The sequence below is a fragment of the Phyllostomus hastatus genome, unplaced genomic scaffold (assembly GCF_019186645.2).
Source record: "Phyllostomus hastatus isolate PE091 unplaced genomic scaffold, TTU_PhHast_1.1 phas_contig_210, whole genome shotgun sequence".
Taxonomy (NCBI): Eukaryota; Metazoa; Chordata; class Mammalia; order Chiroptera; family Phyllostomidae; genus Phyllostomus; species Phyllostomus hastatus.
Window position 1 is genome coordinate 30183284 of NW_025333737.1, and position 22616 is coordinate 30205899.

General features: G+C 58.6%; 2 protein-coding genes across 2 annotated transcripts; both read right to left on the reverse strand.

Moving 5' to 3' along the window:
* KRT36 (keratin 36) lies at nt 1–3766 on the reverse strand. The gene is made up of 7 exons (XM_045836477.1): nt 3254–3766; nt 2524–2606; nt 2106–2262; nt 1419–1580; nt 1189–1314; nt 780–1000; nt 1–409 (listed from the first exon to the last, which is right to left on the reverse strand). The coding sequence occupies exons 1-7, from the start codon at nt 3701–3703 to the stop codon at nt 229–231; spliced, it is 1380 nt and encodes a 459-aa protein (XP_045692433.1). The 5' UTR covers nt 3704–3766; the 3' UTR covers nt 1–228.
* Nucleotides 3767–11155: 7389 nt separating this feature from the next.
* On the reverse strand, nt 11156–14984 carry KRT13 (keratin 13). Its single transcript, XM_045835861.1, has 8 exons — nt 14460–14984; nt 13785–13867; nt 13438–13594; nt 13130–13291; nt 12916–13041; nt 12606–12826; nt 11917–11942; nt 11156–11582 (listed from the first exon to the last, which is right to left on the reverse strand). The coding sequence occupies exons 1-8, from the start codon at nt 14916–14918 to the stop codon at nt 11440–11442; spliced, it is 1377 nt and encodes a 458-aa protein (XP_045691817.1). The 5' UTR covers nt 14919–14984; the 3' UTR covers nt 11156–11439.
* Nucleotides 14985–22616: the final 7632 nt, after the last annotated feature.

Sequence of the window (22616 nt, forward strand, 5' to 3'; positions counted from 1 at the left end):
TTTGCTATGCCAGAAGAACGCTTTATTGGGTGACTCTCCAGGGGAAGCTACTTTGCATGCATAAAAGCAGTGAAACTCAGAAACACCATGTAAGAAGTATTCTGGTAGAAAAACCTGCTCGGCGGGGAGCCCCTCCAGGGAAGCGGGGTCGTTGGGAGCTGGGGGCCACAGGGGCGTCCTCCCTCCTGCGGGCCCAGGTGCATGCGCCCTGGCGGGCCGCGTGGCCGGCTACAGCTGGCAGGACTTCATGTGCTCCCTGGAGGACATGCCTTTCCCGTCTCTGATCTCGTCCTTGGCGCTGCGGATCTGGGTGCTGCTGACCTGGGGAGCCGGGCCGCAGGTCATGCTCGAGGTGTAAGGAACCCTAGCGGCGGGCTTGCATTCCGTGGCGCAGGGGTGGGCAGGAAGCCTGAGGAGAGGAGATCATTTCAGGGTGTGTGCGTGCAGCACCAGGGCATCGCGCTGACATCGTGTTAAACGGGTCGAGGGGACCGAATGTGAGACAGGTGGGGGATGATGACAAGGGCCTCAGACTGTGCCTGTCATGTCCCCAAGGGCTACAGGGATGAGGACTAGGGACTCCCAGCTAAAACAATCTTTGGACTGGCCTGTCCCCCTGTGAATGACCGAAGTCCAGGGCTGGAAGGAATCTGTCTCGAGAGGCTGTGGATCAGTCCCCTGCACCTGTGTAACAGCCACTTTGGGGCTGACGCCGCCAGCACGGCACTGAGTGGCGAGCCCTTTCCCCGAGCCTGGCTCCCCAGGGCCGGGCCACTCACTTGCAGTCCTCACTCTCCAGCAGGCGGCGGTAGGTGGCGATCTCCGATTCCAGCCGGGCCTTGACGTCCAGGAGGACCTGGTACTCCTGGTTCTGCCGCTCCAGGTCGCAGCGGATCTCCGCCAGCTGGTTCTCCACGTTGCTGATCATGCACTGCATCTGGGCCAGCTGGGAGCCGTAGCGGGCCTCGGTCTCCGCCAGGGTGGACTCCAGGGAGTTCCGCTGCCGCGGGAAAGAGGGTGAGCTGCCAGTGGGACGGCACCCCGCCCACCCCGCCCAGAAGCCCGCAGCCCTGGGATACTGCACGTCCCCATGATCGCACCCCGTGGGGGTCCAAGTGCTGAGGCTGGAGGGTCAGGGAGCCTGCCTGCCACCAGTGGTGGCCGGCCCCTCCGGCAGGGGCCACTCACCATGCTGTGCTGGGCCTGCAGCTCGATCTCCAGGGCGTTGACGTTACGTCTCAGCTCGATGATCTCCGTCTGGCAGCACTGCAGCTGCTCGGAGCTGGACACCACCTGCTGGCTCAGCTCCTGGGTCTGAGAAACAGGCAAGTGCCCAGAGCACGGTCAGACCAAGGGAAGCGACGGTGAAGGGCAACCCCACCCCAGGAGCTGGCCGCGCTGGGCTGCCCCCAGCCCACCTGGGTGTTGAACCAGGCCTCCACGTCTCTGCGGTTATTCTCCACCAGGGCCTCATACTGGCACCGCATCTCCTCCAGGACCTTGTTGAGATCCACTGGGGGGGCGGCGTCCACCTCCACGTTCAGCCGGTCCCCGAGCTGGCACCGGAGTGTGCCGACTTCCTGCAGACAGCAGACAAGAAGGCGTAAGGTGCAAAAAGGGTGCTGGATGGGGTTGCAGGTGAGCTGCACGCAAACCTTCCTCCCTCGGTTGCCAGCTGTGTGACACTAAATAGGACACTGAACCTCTCTGGGCCTCAGTCTCCTCGTGGACGTGTGCTTCCCTCCTCAGGGGGAGGGGGGAGGACGCAAGTGCCAGGTGAACGGAATTGTTAGCAGGCACTACAGCTCAAATGGAGATTTAGTGTCGTGGGCAGGAGTGTGGGATCTGTGTGACCTCAGGCAAGTGATTTAACCTCTCTGTGCCTCAGTCTTCTTGTCTGTAGAATGAAGCTCGTCATTAGTACACCCCTCCTGGGATTGGTGTGAGGATGAAATGAAGTGCAAAGTGCGTCACATAGTTCCTGGCACCAGTAAGCCATAAACAAATGTCAGCTGGAGTTCCTGAGGAGGTGGTGGTCCCACTGTCTTGCCCAAGACTCCCTGCTGGACGGGAAACACTGGGAGGTTGCGTGGCACCAGCCCTACCTCCTCATGGTTCTTCTTGAGGCAGAGAAGCTCCTCCTTGAGGGACTCCACCTGGGCCTCCAGGTCGGCCCTGCACAGGGTCAGCTCGTCCAGCATCCTGCGCAGGCCGTTGGTGTCGGCCTCCACCAGCTGCCGCAGGCCCAGCTCCGTCTCGTACCTGCGCACACAGAATCCTGCCGAGTCTGCGACAGAGGGGCCACGCACAGGGAGGGCCCCCAGCCCTGCCATCCAGCTGCAGTGGCTGATATGGGGTCAGCAGCACAGAGGTCCTTTCCCTTGACCCAGAAGGGATCCAAAGCCAATGCCGCATTTTCCACCTGCAGCTTCCTCTGGCCCCACGGCCACCTCCCCAGCTCCCAAGGGCAGGGGACAGAAGCAAGGGAATCGCACAGAAACCTCCCCAACCAGGTCTACTCACTTGGTCCGAAAGTCGTCGGTAGCCAGCTTGGCGTTGTCAATTTGCAGGATCAGCCTGGCATTCTCAGCCTTGGTCATCAGGATCTGGGGAGCAAGGGATACCCCATGAGCTGGAGAAGACCCAGCAGCGTAGGGGTGGCTGGGATGGGGTAGCCCAGCTCACACCTCTGAGTGCCACCAGCACCTTCGGCGTCTCCAACCCTGAGCCCCGAGCCCAGGTGTGGAGGGAGTGTCAGTGGCCATGGGTCCTGACGTCTGTAGCTCCCAGAGCGGCCCCGTGGGAAGCACCAGGGTGACTGGAGAGAACTGGGCCGAGCTGGGGTCGGGTTCTGCATCCAGCACCGGCAGGCTGTGCAATCTTGGGCAAGTGGCTGAGCCTCCCTAAAATCCAGCCTCCTCATCTCTTAAATGGGTCCAGGAATGCCCGTCTCTCTGAGATGAGGAGTAAGTAAGCCAAGGAGAGGAGCATGTCAGGCATAGCTCTTATGTCCAAAAGGGGCTCGATGCATGTTATTGACCTTCATGTAGCCGAGACAGCGGGGGGAGGGGCGGAAGGGCTGGCTGCAGGTTACCAGCCCGGAGAGGTCTGGGGCCCCCAGGACATCAAGACCCCAAAGAGGGAGATACGAGAATTCCCTCAGGGCTATAGCTGCATCTGCAGTCCCTTGAGGGAAGACGGCCCCCTCCAGGGGCTGGGCCGCCTGGCTAGACAGGGGCCAGGCCCCCGTTACCTTCTGCTGCAGCTCCTCGATGGTCTTGAAGTAGGACTGGTAGTCCGGGCAGATGTACGGGATCTGGGACTCGTACCACTCGCGGATGCGGCACTCCAGCTCTGCGTTCTCCCGCTCCAGCTGCCGCACCTTCTCCAGGTAGTTGGCCAGGCGGTCGTTCAGGAACTGCATGGTCTCCTTCTCGCTGCCGTTGAAGGAGCCCTCGCAGAACCAGGCCCCACTCCCAGCAAAGCCAGAGGGCTGGCACCCAGAAGACAGGTAGGAGCAGCTCCCGGGGCTGGAGAAGCCCATCCTGGTGGAGGAGGCAGCCCCCGCAGCACCGGCAAGACTGGGAGTCCTGCAGGAGCCCATGGAGCAGGCGGAGGACACCCGCGAAGCGCTGGCCGCCGAGCCACAGAGGCCCTTGACAGACCCAGAAGAGAAGATCGGGGAGCAGGTCTGGGTGGCCATGATGCCAGCAAGGAAGGTCGCAGCTTAGCCAAGAGCTGGGGCGCTGTGCTCTCCAGGCCTTTCCGGGGTGCTTATATACCCACTTCGTGGGGTGTTGTCCTGTTACTCTTGGGAAAGCCTAATTCCTAGCCGGGAAAGCTAATCTCATTAGAACACGGTTTTTGCTGCCCATCTAGAATTCCCCGCCTTGTAAAGAAAAAGAAAAAAAATGGTCCAATTTGGTTTGCTAAGTCAGGACTCTCCGCTGTTGCCTCTTCGTGACAGGATATGAATTTTATTGCCTCTTCAAAGACTTCGCACCAGATCCTATAAACTGGGAGTGGCCTCACAGATGACATGGGGTTCCTGCCCTGCTGGCGTGTCTTCCCTTAAGGAGCCCGATCTGTCGTCCATTTGTCACCATCAGCCCTGACCCCACCCTCACAGCTGCCACCCTGGGTCCAGGCCCCAGGGATGGTGAAAAAGGAGCAAAGCAAGCTAACATTCCTGGAGCATCTATTATGTGTAGAGTTATTTCATTTACGCCTCACGACAGTCCCGGAAAGCGGCCAATATTGTCTCCATCTTACCAGGGTAGACACTGAGGCTCAGAATGGTTAGGAAATAAATACATAAAGGCTTGCTTTGGGTAAACAGGCAGTGAGTAAAGAGCCTGGAGCTACAACTGGGGCTCTCGGGCCCCAAATCCCACATTCTCATCCCCCACACAACCAAGGTCAAGTGCCACCACTCAAGAGACCGAAGCTCAAAACCTCGCTCTGCTGCTGACCTGCAGAACACGTCCCCGCCTGTCTGGCCTCCTCCGTGTCTTCGTCATGTCCATGGAGATCGCCAACCTGCCCCGCCTACTTCACACTGATCAAACGTCAGGAGTCAAAGTGTTTTGAAAACCACTTGGGTGCTATGGAGATGTTGGTTAGGCTAAGCAAACAGTCTCCATTGGTCCTTTGCGGCTGTGGCCAGCAAAGGATCATGGGAGTGAGCCTGAAAATGGAGCTGCTTTGGAGAGCAGTCCTCTCTGTGGCCCCCAATTCTCCAAACCTAGGAGGGTAGAATCAGGACCCCAAGACAGCCTGCTCTGCCCGCCCCACCCCACCCCCAGTCCCTGAACTGCGTACAGAAACGGTTGATGAAGCCTCTTTGGATAGGAAAGGAATAAGAACAAACAAAGCTCCGCCAGACAGATAAGCAAGCCAGAAGGAGCGCCTGAGAATTAAGGAGCAAAGGTGAGTGCGGGACCCTGCCTCCCCACGCGGGCTCTCCCAAGGCGTGGGCCACCCGTCCCTCCTCTCCCACACAGACTTGCTTCGCAAGGCTGGAATTTATGGAAGCATTTATGTGCTTCTGGAGTTGTAATTTACCAACCTCTTAAAACGCTTTATAAGCTTCTCTCTGAAATTACTCAGGAGGTGCCCAGCACCTCCCCCGGTGCAGTGGACGCCTGGACAGGATGCCCGAGAGCTGCCTGGTGAGCTCCTCCTGGGAGCCAGGGCCCCGGCTGCCCCGGCCACGGTGCTTCTCGGCGGCCCCTCTGCCCAGCTCGGCTGCTGGGGCCTTGGGCGGGGCCGTCCCAGGGTTTCACAGCCTTGACCCCATTGACAAACAGACCACATAGTTCTCTTATGGGGGCTTCTTGTGCATCGTAAAATGTTGGCAGCACCCCCGACTCTGCGACCAGGTGCCAGTAACGATCCCGTCCCCTACTGGTGACAACCAAAAATGTCACTAGGCATTGCCAAATATCCCCTGGGGGGCACACCGCCCTCAGTGGAGACCCACTGGACTGTGAGGACAGGGACCGGGGCTCTCACCGGGCCTCCTCTAAGCACCCCCTTTGTGTTCTAGGACAACAGTGCAGAGTCTCGCGGTCACTGCGGGGCCTTCTCGGTGCTCAGTGTGCCTCGGTTTACCTCATTTGCGACACAGCGGGCTCGCCCTGCAGGCAGCCTCTGCCACATAGATAGAGCCCAGCACAGCTCCTCTCTGGGCGGAGTCTCTGGCTGAAACTGGCATTCTCGTGTGTCTAACCCTTCCACTGCGAACCCCGTATCTGAAGCTGATTCCAGGTTTCCCTCAGGGCGGCTCACGAAGCAGACCCTGAGCTGCTCTGGCTGTTTTCCCGTCTCAGCCTCTGCTCAGGAGGGCCCCCGTGGGCCGGCGTCCATGCTCGTGTTCCCCAGGGCCGAGGAGAGGCGTGCACCCCTCCCGGGGCAGGCGACGAGCTGGCCAGAGCAGGTCTTTCCGTCGCTCTCGGTCCCCTGCCGTTCTCAACGTCACAGACTCCAAGGCCACTTGTTGGAGGCGAGTGTGGCAGGGGCCTCATGGGCTGGTGACAGACCAGGAGAACAGAACAGCTCTGTTCTCTTCCACGCAGAAGCGTGGACCATCGTGGGGTGAGGGAGGCCTGAGTGGAGCAGAGGCTCTACCCGTATCCACAGAGACAACCGGGACTCACCCCCCCCAGGACAGCACCAGGTGGCAGCCAGCCCCGCCCCTCACGGCGACCCAGCCCCGGAGAAAATCCACCTGCTCCGTGTTTGGCAAATCAAGGCTGCCCGTTCAATGGGTTCTGTGTCAAAATAGAGTCCTCTTCTGAGACCATTGCTTCCAACACTAATCAAAACCACACTGGGCTAAGGATCAGGGAACGGGACTCCAGTCCGAGCTCAGCCCCAAAGTCTCTGTGTGACCCACCTCCACTCCGAGGCCCAGGGTCCTGTCTGAACATGAAAGGCCTGGACACGGCGCACTTGCGGCCATCGCATCTCGGACGCTATCGGATCTGCGGCCCCGCATTTCCTGTGGAGAGAGCCGGAAGTCACCCGGGTGTGTCTGTGCCCTGTTCACCATCTCCCACAGTCGCCGTCCCTTCTCTGTCACTGACCCACAGAAGAAAGAGGCAATACGTCCCTTTCCAGGACGCAGTGGGGTTTTCCTTTCTGCGCAGACTGGCCTGGGCTTCTCCCTGGCTGTCCTCCGTAGGCAGGGGCAACATTGACCACCTCCCAAGGCTGCTCCCAGAAGACCCCATTCAGAGGCTCGGTGTCATTAGCTCTCTGCCCACTCACCCCTGGCTTCAGGGAGGTGCTGCTGCAGGAGCAGGAAACACCCCGGCTCTTCCCAAGCCCACCGTGGAAGGCCACCAAGTTCAAAGTCAACCACTGAGTTTGTGGCTCCTTCTTTGGTAAGAAGAAGTCTCCATCCTTAAATGAGCTTCCATCTAAAGCCAAGGTTCTCCACGGGCAAAGAGCCAAGAAATCAAACCTGAATCTCCTTCTCCCTGGCTCTGAACAGGCCCTCCAATGCGGGAGGCACCAGGCACAGCCTGTCACGGCGAGCTGAGGAGGAAACGGGCTCTCTGAGCAGTGGGCCCCTTCACCTGCTTCTCTGGGCTGTGGTCAGGGGGTGCCGGCCACCACCACCCCACACTGCCCCAAAGGCATCGGAGGAAGCAGACAGTGGACCACGGAGCAGCCAGGTCACCTACAACTGGGCGCCAAGGGGACTAAGGTCATTCAGGAAGTCCATGACTGCCTCTCTTAATGTCCTGCTGGTGTAGACTTCCTCTTCCTTGGTGTCTCCTGCTGCCTGTCCCACCTTGGATATCCCCGCACACAGGTCCCACAGAATTCACCACCCTTCACAGGATCCAAGAAATGCTGATCCCGTGTCTTAACCCCTTCAGACGCCACCCAGCTAGTCACCCAGAAAGGGGGAGACCCACACTGGTCTCACTCCTTCACACACGCGCCACTGCTTTTCCCTTGTAACGACTAGTTCAAGCGACAAAGCGCCTGAAATTCCCGGCCCCGCCCAGAAAGGCACAGTTTCTCTATGCTCTGTGGCAAATAACCACATCAACAGCTTGTGCCTAAACAGCTGCCCGCTGACGTTGGGTGCTAGTGCAGACACGCAGCAACAGGTACGCCACGTCGAGGGAAACATCGTGGGGGTGAAAAACTTCAATGAAGACATTTTAAGCTACCCAGTTCATTCGTCCGGGAGCTGGAGGAAGGCCTCGCTTACTCATCTTCGGTGGAGGGAGACTCGGCAGTGTTCACGGACCCGCTACGGCTGGGGTGGCCAGATTTAGCAAATACAAATCCGGGCAATGTCTGGGACACACTTACATTAAAAACTGATTCATTGTCTGTTTGCGACTCCGATTTAACCGAGCGGCTTGCATTTTAGCTGGCAGTCCTCGGTGAGAGCCTCGGCAAACAAGACACGGCTGTTCCTTTCTCCCTCCTTGGCCTGTCACCAAGACTGGCTGGTCTTGGGGACAGGTATACCTGGCTTCCCTTGCAAAATCGCCCCTTTCTGACCTGTATTCCCTATTCCCAGTGGCTGCCATTTTTGCCCTCACACGTCCAGCGAGGGGGACGCAGGCAGTGCTGAGCTGCCCTAACACTCGTCCTGGCTGCCTCGGTGACATTCCACCTTGATGGCAGCTGCCTCCAGTGGGGTGACTCAGATCTTCCTAGGCAAGACTTGGCAAGCCCCTTTCTGCTCCATTTCTTATGCCCCCAGCCTGTGCCCCAAACCTCTGCCAACCTCCTGCTATCACCAGGCCTCACCGAGCTCAGGACGGTCTGGACACACAGCAGGTGACCAAGGACGTCGGCCCCCAACCCTGTCTACAGAGCCCAGAGTCCCTGCCCAGAGGCCTCAGGAGAGCTGATGAGTCGGCCATGGCTCTGAATAGGGGTTCCTCCCCAGGCTCTTGGGTCTGCAGGGCACCCCAGGGACCCAGCTTCCTACATGCTGCTCCGTGCATGGTCCTGAGTCCCCGTGAGCCTTGACCTTATCCGGAGAAGGCCTCAGAACGCCCCCTTTACCAGGCCAGAATTGCCCTGGGACTCTCATCTCCCCCACAATACAAAGGTGTTTTCTCTCCCCAGGCTATGGTTTCGGCAATTGCCCAGGGCTTCAGGATTCTGCCCCAAACTGCTCTTGCCCTGGGGGAGGCCCAGAGAGCCACCGGACCCCAGTCTTCAGCCGTACCTCTATGGTTTTCTCACGCCCAGCTCTGCCTTCCCAACCGTGGGCAGCTGTTCCCGAGCGGCCGTGCTGGCTGCCAGCTCCCGTCTGGAAGAGCCCAGGGCCTCCTGCTCAGGTGCACTCAGGCCCTGGCTCCCCCCACCCAGCTTTTATGGAGAATTCCGGGGCTGCCACGGCTGTCCCCGGTGTGCTTAGAGAACGTGTGGTTTGTGGGAGACGCACCGCCAGGCCCAGGGGCAGAAAGAAGCTGCTACCTCCGTCTCCCGCGTCCCCTTGGTTCAGGTGCCACTTAACCGAACCACAAAGCCGAGTTCCCCGTTTGATCGGGTCCCGTGGTCTGCGTTTACAGGGGCTGGCGCGCAGCGGCCCTCCCGGCGTGTCCGCACCCCGGGCTGTGGGCTGCCGCAGGTCGTCATCACCCACACTTGGCCCTGGGGACTCCACTTTCTACCCGCCCTGAGATCCCGGGATGAAAGAAGCCGCAGAGTCATTATGGCTGGCTGTAAAAACCGGGCCAGACGCGTGAATTCCAGTTCTTGGTTCACTCCCCCAAATCTCCACCCCCCAGTGGCAGCCCCCACCCACCTGCCTGATTCCTCCCAACTCTGTAGCGCCCCGTGGAGCTGCTCAAAGGGAAGCAGTCCACATGCCCTGCCCCACTCCAGCCACCAAAAACCTCAGGAACGTCATCCAACAGGCGGCAAGCCCCCAGTAGCCCCCAAGAGGTACCAGGCAGGGAGGGACAAAGGCCCAGCAGCTGACACAGGGAGCGGTGCCATTGCCCACGGCCTTCCTGTGGAAGCTCTTTCTTCTCCTCGCCAGGCTTCCCGTGGGCATGCAGCGGGCGGTGGGCTGGAGGGAGCGAGGTTCCCCTTGCCAGCAAAACCTGGGTGCAGTTATCCCTTACTCTAGGTCTTCTGTGGACCCTCAAGGCTGTCACCCAAAACAGAGAGACAACAGACACCCAGGAGGGTCTTGGGGCTGCAGCTCTGTCCTCAGCCGTGATCTGCTTGCTCCAGCACCCAGCTGCCCAATGTGAGGCCATGTTGGGAGCAAGCCAGGCTAGGGCCCAGTGCCTAGCCCTGTCCCTTCTCTGTGTCCCAGAAGGTGGCCCTGCAGGCACTCACCTGCTTTCTGGAGTGAGCCTGCCCCCTGCAGGACCCAGGCAGGACACGCAAGCCCACGGGAGCACAAAGGTGCACAGGCTCGGCCATCTGGGCAGAGCCTGGGGAGAGGGAGGCGCCCTGTGCTGTAGGCGAGAAAGAGGGTGACAGAGCAGCCAGGAGTCACAGGCATCGCGCCAATTAGCCACCTTTGTGCAGCACCTGCCGTGCGGAGGCGCCTTGCTCTGGAGGTCTGAGGCATGGGGACACCATGAGAATGTTCTGTGGCCGATGTCTTTGTCCCCTAAACACTGGGGCTTAGGAGAAAGCCTCATGTCTCACCACCCCACCCCCACCCCCACCCCGCCACCGAGTTCCCAGGGCTGAACGCTTGACTCTGACGAAGGCCAGCTGCCATCTGGGAAAGCACGTTGGGACACAGCCCCCTCCTGCCGGGCAGCTCCCTGCGCCAGCCTGAGCCTCAGCCTTCAGGTGCGTGCGGCGGGTGCCAACTCGTGCATTATCGCAAAGGTGCAAGAAATGAAGCGTGAGAGCAGCCCTGTGCAGCGAGAGTGTGGGCACAGTGTCTCTTCTCCTTTCGTCACTGTCTCCTCTAGTTCAGAACCTCCTCCAGTAACGCACGGCGCTAGTGTTTTTATTCATAAACGGTCATGGACGAGAGGAAAAAGAGAAGAGTGCCCGCACCGGAGTCCGGGAGCCCAGTCACCGCGTTCGGAGGGAGCTGAGCGAGAGGGGGCAGTGAGCCCGAGCTGGGGCTTCCACGGAGGAGCTGATGGGGCAGGGCCAGGCCCGCAGCGGAGAAGCAGGAGGAGGGGCAGGTTGCTCATTGAGTCCTGTGGTTGTCGGGAGTGGCAGGACCCTGGGGCGGGCCGAGGGGGCACTGAGGCCCGGGTGCCCATCGTCTCTGCAGGAAGCAGGGAGGCAGCGGGCCAGGGCTGGGCCAGTCGTCTCGGGCCCCGTTCTCCCCAAAGCAGCCCTGCGCTGGCGGCCTGCCCCAGCGCCCTCCATACCTCTCATCTGCGTCTCCCCATTAGCTGACTCCACTAGAGCCGTTGCTCCCGTATTACTGGACGCCCTTTGAGGCGCTGAACTAGCTCACGTGCCCCTGCATGGCTCTGGCTCGCCCCAGCCGTCCGTGAGCCGCCCGTGCACCGCCCCTCCGTGTTTGCGATGATTGCACCTGTGCGCTGGTGGCGTGCTCAGGTGTCTGCGTCCTTCCCCACCGCGAGCTCCCTGGGCTGGGCTTATCGGGGTGACCTGCTCACCCACAGCCCCAAATCGGGGTCTTGGCACGTGCCACCCACAGAAAACAGGCCAGAATCAAAAGTACGTTTGCAAAAAGGCAGGAAATTTTATTGACGTATCTTTTCTTTTTAGCGAAGAAGCTAAGAAATCAGAGCAGCCAGGTCAGGAAGAAAAGGAAGCCAATTGAGAGAGAAGAGTGAGGAGCCCCCACCCTAGAGAATGGGGGGCCGGGGCCAGGGAACGGAGTGACCCAGCTTCCCGCGGTCCCTCCCTCTCTCCCGCAGGGAACTTCAGCCCTGTCCTCCTCTGGATACCGAAGACACAGGGAGGGGACTCCACACAGATTTAAGACCGACGACAGGCATCCTAAGGGCGGCGAGCAGAAGCGGGGAGAGTAGCAGTAGGGCTGGTGGCGCTTCCACTGGCGCTGGTGCTGGCGCTGGCGCTTCCACTGGCACTTCCACTGGCACTTCCACTGGCGCCGGTGCTGGTGCTGGTTCTGATGGTTGCTGGACAACAAGGAGGCAAGAGATGCTCAGCCTGGAGATCATCACCACAGACCAGCTCAGAGCTCCCAGGAGGGCCCCAAACCCCCTCACTGGTCAGGTGAGAGGTTAGTTAATAGGGACTCTGTGTGATTGCCCCCAAAGCTGCCTCCCTCCAAGACAGCCCAGTGGCACTCTGGGGCAGGGCCAACTATATTGAAAGGGAAACAGGTGAGCAAATGACCACTTTCACCAGAACGCCCTTGGCCCTGCACGGGGAGTCCAGCACTGCCTCCCTCCCCACCTCTCCACCCCTGGGGGCAGTGAGCAGGAACTTCTCCCGCCAGTGGGTCCTTACCTCCTGTGGAGGGGAAGCCAGTCATCCTGGAAGAGAGAGAGGAGAGAGGCAGCTGTGAGCAGGGAGACCACTGACGGCAGCTGCTTTCCTGTCCTCGGAGGGAACACCTCGGACCGTCATCCAGGGCCCCGAGTTGGGCTTTTTCACCTAACTGTGCCCTCGGCCCCCAGGCAGCAGCATCAGACACCTGCCACGTCTGTCTGTCTGTCTGTCTGTCTGAGGCCTCAGGAGAAGAGAGGATTGGCTCCAAATGCAGGGCATCTGCCGGAAGTGTCGTCTGCCCTCGGGTCCCATAGCCATCCCGCCCTGAGCCCACAAGCGTGCTGATCTCTACAAGTGGTCTGAAGGCAGTTAAATCGCCATTTCACTAGCTCTGTTGGCCAAGCGAATGTGAGTGTTTCTCCAGAATGAGATGTTCTCTCCATGGCCCCATTTCTGCCAGTCCAGCTCAGAGGCCTGAGTTAGACTGTCCCAAGGGACTGACTCTGCAGCCTGCCGAGGAAACACCCCCACAGTCCGACTCAAGAGAACAGGGGAGCTCTGACCCCGGATCTTCACCCAGGCCGTTCAAGCTCAGGCAGGTCCCCTCCCGTCCAGGACTCGAGGGCCTGGTCCCTGAGACACCGCCTGCTCTGCCATCCGAGGGGCCTGCAATCGCTTGCCCAAGAGAGAGGCTGGTGAGGACCTACTTGGCATCCTGGCCCTCAAGCAGGCTGCGGTAGGTGGCGATCTCCTGCTCCAGCCGCGTCTTGATGTCCATGAGCTGCTGGTACTCCAGGTTCTGCCGCTCGGTGTCGGCACGCATGTCGCTCAGCTGGGCTTCCATACCGCCGATCAGGTCCTGGATCTGCGCCAGCTGCATGGCGTAGCGGCACTCCGTGTCTGCCACTGAGCTCTCCAGCCCGGCTTTCTGGTGAGGCAATAGGCAAGTCACGAGGGGAGCCAGACCCAGGGGAGACCTGGCGGGGGCGGCCGCTGGCCCGGGGGCGACAGCTGTACCATGCTGAGCTGGGACTGCAGCTCGATCTCCAGGCCCTGGAGCGTGCGCCTGAGCTCTGTGATCTCCGTCTTGCTGGTCTGAATCATGGCCGTGTTGGACGACACCTCCTTGTTCAGCTCCGCGCTCTGAAATTCAAGCGAGAAGAAGGTGACGCAGAAGCTCAGGTGGGAGCCTAGGCAGCCCCTGGCTCCGCGGGGTGAGAGCGCCGGGCACCTGGTGGTTGAACCACTCCTCGGCATCGCGGCGGTTCTTCTCAGCCATGGCCTCGTACTGCTCCCTCATCTCCGCCAGCACGCGGGTCAGGTCGATGCCCGGGGTGGCGTCCATCTCCACGTTGACCTGTCCTACCACCTGGCTGTTGAGCTCCTTCATCTCCTGTGCAGAAGGGAAAGGAAGAAGTATGAAGCTCCTCATCTTTCCTGGCCCTGGATGCTACCGGAGTGTTCTGGAAAGCCCCCCTAGGTCCCGCAGTGGAGGGCTGCGTCTGGCCACAGCCCTGGGGTCCCCGTGGCCTCTCTCACCTCCTCGTGGTTCTTCTTCATGTAGGCCAGCTCCTCGTTCAGGCTCTCGATCTGCATCTCCAGGTCAGTCTTGCCCAGGGTCAGCTCGTCCAGCACCCTGCGCAGGCCGTTGATGTCGGCCTCCACGCTCTGGCGCAGGGCCAGCTCGTTCTCGTACCTGAAGGATTTTTTTTTTAATTGAAAAAGCAACACAGGTGATATTAGACACCACCACCCCCCCGCCTCTGCAGTGGACTCTTCTCCAGAACTCTAGTCACTCCTGGGAAGCTCTCATTTCATTGTGCAGATGAGCATTTGTCTAAAATAAGAGACTGCTAGGGGAGGAGAATGAGAAAAAGCAAACTCACTTGAGCCTGAAGTCATCCGCAGCCAGCCTAGAATTATCGATCTCCAGGATGACCCGGTTGTTCTCGATGGTGGCCGCCAGGATCTGCAAAACACAGAAGGTGGCCGCTGGAGGCCCCAGGAGCTTGGGGACGAGGACTGAGAAAGCACGGGCAGGACTGGCTGTCGTCACACTCTCAGACCACGTGAGCTGGGCCTCGGTTCCTTTTCTGTAAAGTGAGGGGCCAGCCGGGTCCCCGAAGTTTATTCTAGCATTCATGTCCTGCATTCCGGTCATGATAGGGGAGACCAGGAGCTGCACTGCAGGGAGACGACCCCTCCAAGAACATCCTTGGATGGTCGGGTCTCCACGGTCTCAGCCTAGCAACCTCTCTAGGCCACTGTCTTGACAGCCCTCTCCTTTGGGTCTGGAGGAAGCCAACCTGGCTACACAGAGTTCGTCACTGCACCAGAACTGGTCTGCCGTCTGCGCAGAGGAAAAATCCAACACATATACCCATCCATCTGAGTATATGCAATAAAAGCGTTGGCATGAATACTAACAACAATAAAATAAAGAATGAAAGAATTCCATCCATACTGCGTCTGCTGGTCCCCTAGGGTACGACTACGTTTCCTGGTCTTCCCAGCTCTGCCCTACACAGAATGTCAATTCTCCTTGACAGTCAAGGGCTCACCTTGTCCCGGAGCTCCTGGATGGTCTTGTAGTATTGGCTGTAGTCACGCTCCGGGCTGGCGGGGGTCTGCTTCTGGTGCCAGTCACGGATCTTGACCTCCAGGTCGGTGTTGGCCTCCTCCAGGGCACGCACCTTCTCCAGGTAGGAAGCCAGGCGGTCGTTGAGGTTCTGCATGGTGATCTTCTCATTGCCAGAGAGGAGGCCGCCATCACCACCACCAAAGTCACCAAAGCCACCGCCGAAACTCCCACCGAAGCCACCTCCAAAGCCTCCAGCAAAACCACCACCAGCCCCTCCACCGAAGCCGCAGCTCATGCCGCCCCCGTAGCCCCCGGCTGATCCCCCAGAGACAAATCGGCTGGAACAGGCAGAGACGCTACGGCCTCCTCCCAGCTGGCAAGAGCCACCCCCGAAACCACCTCCATAGCTGACAGAGGAGCATTGCAGGCGGCTGCTCATGATGAGAGCGAATGGAGAGCAGGTGCAGGCAGGAGCTTGGCTTGGCCTGGGCTGAGGACTGCGGCTCATCCCCAGTGGGTGCTTTTTATACACCCTCCACGGGGGTTGGACAGTCGTCCCATCCGCTCCCCTCCCTCCCCACCCTCTGGCCGGTGCCAGCTGCGCCTCTTTGTTTCCCACAAGCCCAGTTGCCTCTGCTCTCCAAGGTGGGTTGTGCCTTTTGGGGGTGGGGGAAGAACTGGCTTTTTTTTTTTTTAATCCTTAACAAAAGGGATGATTCAGAGGAAACGGTGTTCTGCTTGAGACTACCCTTTGACAGCTGAATTCTGTCTCACCTCTCGGCTGCAGGAACTCGCTCCCAGAGGCTCTCGGCCCCGCCCGATATCGGAATGGGCACCCAGGCGCGGAGGCTTCGCTGGCACCGCTTCGGAAGGGAGAGGTGGCTGCAAAGTGGCCCGGTGCTCCGCGAGGCCACCGCAGCCCTTGGCCTCCCTCTTCTATTTCTAAAGCTCCTGAACAGAATGTTCTGCATCCGCCTCAGCACTGCCTCTGCCCCAGTGCTCACAGCAACTCGGACAAACGTTAGAATCCACTGTAGAATCAACTACCTTGAAAGTGTTTAGACTAAGAGGAAAGTGGCTCCAAGGCCATCGGATAAAGTCCCGGTGTCAAGGAACCTTAGGGACCAGCCAACACAGCTGGGGAAACTGAGGCACGGAAAGAGGAAGTGACCCTGTGCAGTGTAAGAGATCATACTCTCAGATCCCTCACCACATGCAGGCACTGGGCCAAGAGCTTCATACTAGTGACTGTGAAGTTTAATCTTTGCAGCAGCCCAGCCAGGTGGGCCTACTGTTCTCCCCGATTTATACACGAGGACACTGAGCCTGAAGGGCAGAGTCAGGACCGAACCCCAGGTCTGGTTCTGCCTAACACTAAGGCTCATTTCTTAGGTATAGCTTTCATATAATAAAATGTGCAAATCATGTCTAGTTTAATGCATATTCACTTCTGCATAAGCACATGTCCACCTATGCAAGTGTGTATCTGCCTGTGCAAGCACACAACCTCCTGTGTGAGCACATGTCTGCCTGTGTGAGTACATGTCCGCCTGTGCAAGCACGTGTCTGCCTGTGCAAGTGTGCATCTGCCTATGCAAGCATGTGTCTGCCTGTGCAATGTGTGTCTGCCTATGCAAACATGTGCACCTGTGCAAGCGTGTGTACACCTGTGTCTGCCTGTGTAACTGTGTGTCCTCCTGTGCAAGTGTGTGTATACCTGTATAAGCATGTATCCAGCTATGCAAGCATGTGTCCACTTGTGTAAACATGTGTTTGCCTGTGCACGCATGTGTCCACTTGTGCAAGTGTGTGTCTGCCTATGCAAACATGTGTACCTGTACAAGCGTGTGTACATCTGTGTCTGCCTGTGTAACTGTGTGTCCTCCTGTGCAAGCATGTGTCCACCTGTATAAGCATGTATCCAGCTATGCAAGCATGTGTCCACTTGTGTAAACATGTGTTTGCCTGTGCAAGCATGTGGCCACCTGTGCAAGCATGTGTCTGCCTGTGCAAGCATGCGTTGGCCGGAACATTTTCAGCCTCCTTGCTAAAGCTCCTTGTGCCTTCCCCAATCCACAGCCCACACCCCACACCCCCATGGCAACCACATTCCAACTTCTGTCACCATAGATCAAATCTGAGGTTCTCAGCCCTGGGGCTATTTTGCTCCCTGCGGGATACTTGACAATGTCCAGAAACATTCCGTGGTCACGATGGGAGGACGCTCCCGTTACCTGAAGGACAGCGGCAAGGGGTACCGTTAAACGCCCTACTGTGCACAGGACAGCCCCCACAACAAAGAATTCTCCCACCCAGACGGTCAACCGTGTCGAGGCAGAGAAGCCTGGGGCAGCCCGACCCTGGGTCCCGTGAGCCCCTTACGCCAGCTGCCCTGGCTGCACAGCCAAGCCTGGGACGAGGGCCCGCAGCACCTCAGCAGGGCCGCCGCTGGCCCCCCGACCACGTGACATCCGTCTCAGCTTGCGAGCGTTTCAGCAAGGGGCCACACTGGGGGATGTGACTCGGGGCCTGGTACCAGGGTCCCTCTCAAGAAGTGGCCGAAACCCAGCTGCTGCCCAGTAGGGCCCTGCCAGAGGGCCCTCGCCGCTCAGCCTGGAAGAGAAGGGCCTTGAGGTGCCCCCTCAGAGCCCGGACTAGAAGAAGAAGGTTCCAGGTCCGAGAATGGAGCACCCTGGACTAAAGATCCCGGCCCAGCTCCCCAGGGGGGCCAGGGCTGCCGTGAATGAGCTCTCGGGAGCAGCCTTCCGGGCCATCCCAGCCAGAGGGTCGGGATGGGACCGGACCAGAGGCTGGGTGACACAGGTCAGAGGTTATCCTGGAAACCCTCGGCTGATTCAGCAAGCAAGACCAGAGAAGAGGGCTCTGAGTCAGGGCTTTCTCACCCTTTGTTTTCTGCAGGCAGAAAAGCTGGCCTGCCTCCTGCCCAGCGGGTGTCAGCACCAGGGAGAGAGCCAGGAAGTGCTGGGGGTGCTCCAAGACTGCTGTGAGCCCAGGGATTCACGCTGACCCCTGACCTGGCCCGGCCCTCCTGCCCCAAACTGATGGCTCAGCTCTCCCTCTGAAAAGGTCTGGATTCAGCCCGAAGCAGGGGCTCTGGCTCTCTCAGCGGAGGATCAAAACTGACAAGCAGGTGATTAATGGAACCTGCCTGCCTGGAGTGACGGTTCTCCCGGGGCTGCTGAGCAGGTTCTGGCCAACGCCTCTCCGAGGACAATACCGGAGATCCTGCAAAGCCCCAGCAGTACAAACAGGGGGTGGCCATGACCTGGGTTTCTCACAGGGTCAAGGCATGGCCCCGCCCCTCCCCACCCCACCAGGGCCTTGTAGCCTTGACACGGGAATGCTGTCTTCTGACCCACAGTGAACCCCAGGGCCCACAGGTCTGGGGGAACTTCCCCTGGGGGAAGCTGGGCAGAAGCCCACCCTGGGGACCCAGTTTTCCTTCTGCTTGTCTGGTTTTGATTGGGGCAGGACAGAGTGCTGGGCTGAAGCACTGCTTGCTGGTCTTGAGCTTTCTGTTTTGCTTTCTTTCTTGTTTTTTTTAATAGGATAAATTCTAGGACTTTCCTCACTCATACTTTTTTTTAAGATTATATTTCTTTATTTTTAGACAGAGAGGAAGGGAGGGAGGGAGAGAAACATCAATGTGTGGTTGCCTCTCGCATGCCTCCCCCCACTGGGGACCTGGCCTATCCCGCAACCCAGGCATGTGCCCTGACTGGGAATCGAACCAGCGACCCTTTGGTTTGCAGCCCGCACTCAATCCACTGAGCCACACCAGCCAGGGCTCTGCTTTGCTTTCTGGTGAATCACATCAAATTCAGGCCCTTGCCCAGTAAGTTTCCAGGGAAGGGGAGGGCAGCCTGCATTCTCGAGCACCCCTTGGAAACGAGGCTGCACTTAACGCTGTCGTTGAGTCCACACAAGAACCAGAGAGGGTGTTTACCGGCCCCACGTTACAGATGAGGCAGCTGAGGCCCAAGGAGGTGAAGCCACTGGGCCAAGGTCACCAGGAAGTCAAGATTTAAACTTGGCCTCTGGCTCTGTCTACTCCACCTGTTGTTGTCTTAGAGACTTACTGTGAACTCCACATATGGTCTCTGGGTGGTCCATTCTATGTGAGTTAAAAGAAAATAAAATAACCCTGGCTAAGGTTTCTTGAGCAATGTGACCCTCATGCTGAAGAGGACCCACCGTGGCCTCCAAGGTCTTATCTGGAGACGGCGGTGGCAATGTATGCTTCTGCGGAAGACGAGGAAGACGAGCTGTCTTTTCGGGAAGGAGCCATCGTTTGTGTCAGCGAGAAGAACGACGATGGGATAGTCAGGACCTTTCAGACCACCGCAGGGCCCTGGGACTCCCCTCCAGCAAAGGGAAGGATACAAACAATATAAAAACCACTCATACTTTTTTTCTCTGTTTATCCCTTGGTATTAAAACAAACAAGCAAGTTGAGTGTGAAAAAAAAAAACCCCACTGTACTTGCATGACTTCTTTGGGTCCTCAGAACAACTCGACTATTTTTTTAAAGATTTTATTTATTTATTTATTTATGTATTTATTTATTTATTTATTTAGAGACAGAGGGGAAGAAAGGGAGAGAAACGTGGATGTGAGCCAGAAATGTCAACCAGGTGCCTCTCGCACACACCCAACCGGGGACCAGGCCCGAAACCCAGGCATGTGCCCTGACCAGGAATCGAAATGGTGACCTTTCGGTTTGCAGGGCGACGCCCAACCACCTGAGCCACACCGGTCTGGGCTCCACTATTTTTAGCATACCATTTTTTTTTCAGATGTGGAAACTGAGGCCCAGAGAGGTTAAATACATTGCCCAAACTCGATTGTATCAGAGCCAAGATTTAAGCCTCTGGCCCCACGGTCTGTGCCCGTAACCACTGCCTGGTGAATCCCTTTCAGGCCAAGGTTAGCGCCATCCTACCCTAACAGGGGTGTCTGCTGCTGACCTCTCTGTTCTCAGGCCCTCCCCTCCCCCCAGGCCTGGCTGTCTGATGGTTCTGCTTCCCACAGTGGCTAACCCCGGGCGGCTGCAGGCCCGATGGTCCAGCCTCCCAGCCGTCGACCTTTGGCGTGAGCCCCAAACCTCGGGGTTTGTGGGGGCACTCACAACGCCTAATGTCAGAGGCAGAATTATTGTAGGAACTTTCCCGCCCTTGTTTCACAGGCGGGGAAACTGAGGCCCAGAAGGCCAAGAGCCAGGGCAGTGGGACACGAGAAGAAAGGCCTGGACTTAGAGCTCAACTGCCAGCTCATTGTGGGCCTTCCGCTGAAATGGCCTCTATGTTTCCCTCAGCACTTTTCTTTCTGAGTCTCCGGTTCCCGTGGCCTCCACGGTCACCAGATTGCTCAGCTGCACAGCCGAGGCTTACACCCTGTCCCCAAGCTCCGAATCCGGGTCCCTTGTTTGGATCTTGGGTCAGGCCCCTCTCTCCCTGGGCTCCAAGGGTCCTGGAGCCCCAAAAGGCCTCAAGGTCCCCCACATGGGAGGGGCCCCTCCTGAAAGGCAGACACTTCCCAGAAAGCAGACCAGGGCCCCGGCCCGCAGAAGCACCTGCTTGACACAGCAGCACCCAGCAGCCTTCTGCAGACTAGCCTCATGCCTCAGACCCATTCGTTCCCACAGTACCCATCTTTCCAAAATCCTTTTTACGCCCTGGCTGGTGTGACTCAGTGGATTGAGTGCTGGCCTGTGAACCAAAAGGCCGCTGGTTCGATTCCCAGTCAGGGCCCATGCCTGGGTTGCAGGCCAGGTACCCAGTAGCAGGCATGCACACACTGATGTTTCTCTCCCTCTCTCCCTCCCTTCTCTTTTCTTAAAATAAGTAAATAATTTTTAAACAAAAATAATAATATAAAATCCTTTTTATATCCTTTTTATCCTTGTTGTGGCATAAAAAGGATCCCCAGAAACCCAGCAAGGTCCACAAAGGCTTCAAATTGAGTGGGCCTGAGTTTTAGCTCCATAGGTACCTTCCACTAGCTGTGTGATCTTGGGAAAGTCACTCAACCTTTCAGGGCCTCAGTGGCTGCAACTGAAAACCAGGCGTCCGGTGAGTTCAAGCTAGAGAAGCACCTGACAGAGGCGCACTGGGCAGGTGGACGGCCGCTCCTACCTCCACTGCACAAACGAGGACGTGCCAGCTCATAGCTGCGAGATGGCCGGGTCTCGAGTCCTCTGGGCCTCTGTCCTGCACCAGCACATTGCTTGGCCTTTCTCTCCGGTCCCTGCAGCCAGCACGGCACCCACAACAACCAGACAAGTGACAGTTGGTGGCAGTCCCGTCTTATTTCCCCGCTCAGTATTCCATTCCCTAAAGACAGGTCTTTGTCTAATAAACCTCCGTGTCCAGCTCCTGGCCTGGGGAAGCTTCCCACAAAGGTCTGAGAGGCTGCTCCAGGCGTACGCTGTCTGCTGGCCTTGGTTGAGCAGTGGCAAATGGGGGAGGTCACCCTAACTCCCGACCTCGTGGGAAAAGCTACCAGCTCCCTGTGTCCCCTGTGCTGCCAGCTGCCTGTGGAGGGACAGGCAATGGCACATGGCGAAGATCCTAGTGAACATCCAGAGCCTTGTCCAAAGCAGGAGAAAGCAAAGGAGAAGCACGTGCAGGCATCAGTTCAACGGTATTTACTTAGCGCCCGCTCTGCGGACACAGCGGCGCGTGGAGTAGACACTCCTGCTGTCACAGGCCTCGCAGCAGGGGTTCCCCTCCGAGGTCCCAGGGTGCACATCAGCTCACAGAGGCCTTCGGGATCATCATGTCCGGCCAGACTCCTCCATTTCAAGGTGGGGAAACTGAGACCCAGAGAGGGACAGGGGCCGCTCAGGGGAAAAGTGGCGGGCACGTCCCACGCTGGCTCTAGGACGCCCAGCCTGAGCAGAGCTCACACCCAGGGCCCTAATCCCCAGTCCCAAAGCCGCCCTCCCTCTGTGGGAAAGAGGGAGGCTCGGTGCCTGCTGCTCAGATTGGCTGGAATCCAAGCCTGACCTCAGCCCAGGAGCAGGCAGGAGGCGGGCCATCTCTGCCACACACTATTTAAGGGCTCGCCGTGGCATGAGCTGCCCCTGGGTGTGAGTATCTCACTCCAGGGTCAGGCAGGGAGCAGAACTTGTCAAGTCCAAGGGCCTCCCTGACAGCCCCTCCTCGAATCCGAGGAGAGCAGTAACAGGAGAATGCTCTAGGGAGAGAGAAGCAACTCCCCTCTCCCCCAGCTCAGGGGCCAGCCCCGAGACAGAGCCAAGGATGAGGGCCATGCCCCACCTTGCCCCTCTACACCATGGCAGAGGTTGTCATTCTTGCAAACTAAAGGCTGAGAAAACCCTTTGCCGACGGCTTAGAAGGCCCCAGACTTCTCAGCAGAGGCCCGGAGGTGGGGGAGGGGGAGCAGTAGCCAGGCCATTGGGTCTGAGGGTCTCAGGGAGGAGGCTGGCTGTTCCCAGGATGTTGGGGACAGGGCACCTGGTGCTTTGGGCTTCAGCATGAGCTTAAACCACAGCGTGAGACACCAAGCTGCGATGCGAGGGCAGTCTTTCTGACCGTAGTGGCCGCATGACATATGAACGGGCTGCCCACACAGGTTCAGAAGTGGGTTTCAGAGGAGTACCTCCTGGTAAGAAAGGTGCGTCCCATCTCCTGTCACCCTCGTGACATCCAGGGAAAAGCAAGGGACTGGAATCAGAGGGACAGACCCGGGTTCACTCTTTCCCAGTGGGTGACAGTATTCAAGGTCTTTCTCTTCCTTAGGCCTCAGTTTCCTCTTCTGAAAACTGATGCAAAAGGCTGACCGGCCTTCACAAAGCTGTGGGGAGAGCCAGCGAGGCGCCGTCTGCTGGACACCCTGCCCAGAGCCTGGCACAGGGCAGGCACTTAGTACATTCTGTCTCCTTCCTCCAGCCCCAGGGAAACCTGATCTCAAAGGGTGTGCTCGGGGGACACAGTCGGGATCAAACTTCGCCCAGAAAGCACGGGCGCCAGCTTCTCTCCAACCCAGGCTGCTGGGCAAGGAGCTTCGTGCAGCGAGACCCAGGGGCCCCTCCCGGAGGGCTTGGCTGTCCCCCAAAATGATCCGATTCCAGGATACCAGAGGCCCCCCCAAA

Bases quoted from the DNA above. Each gene is read 5' to 3' on its own strand.
- KRT36 (XM_045836477.1), bottom strand. From the start codon at position 3,703: ATGGCCACCCAGACCTGCTCCCCGATCTTCTCTTCTGGGTCTGTCAAG. The intron at 2,607-3,253 runs GTAACGGGGGCC...CTTGCTCCCCAG, and splicing joins TCGAGGAGCTGCAGCAGAAG to ATCCTGATGACCAAGGCTGA. The intron at 1,315-1,418 runs GTGGGCTGGGGG...CCTGTTTCTCAG, and splicing joins AGGCCTGGTTCAACACCCAG to ACCCAGGAGCTGAGCCAGCA.
- KRT13 (XM_045835861.1), bottom strand. From the start codon at position 14,918: ATGAGCAGCCGCCTGCAATGCTCCTCTGTCAGCTATGGAGGTGGTTTC. The intron at 12,827-12,915 runs GTACAGCTGTCG...TTGCCTCACCAG, and splicing joins TGCAGTCCCAGCTCAGCATG to AAAGCCGGGCTGGAGAGCTC. The intron at 11,943-12,605 runs GTAGGTCCTCAC...TCTCTCTTCCAG, and splicing joins CTTGAGGGCCAGGATGCCAA to GATGACTGGCTTCCCCTCCA.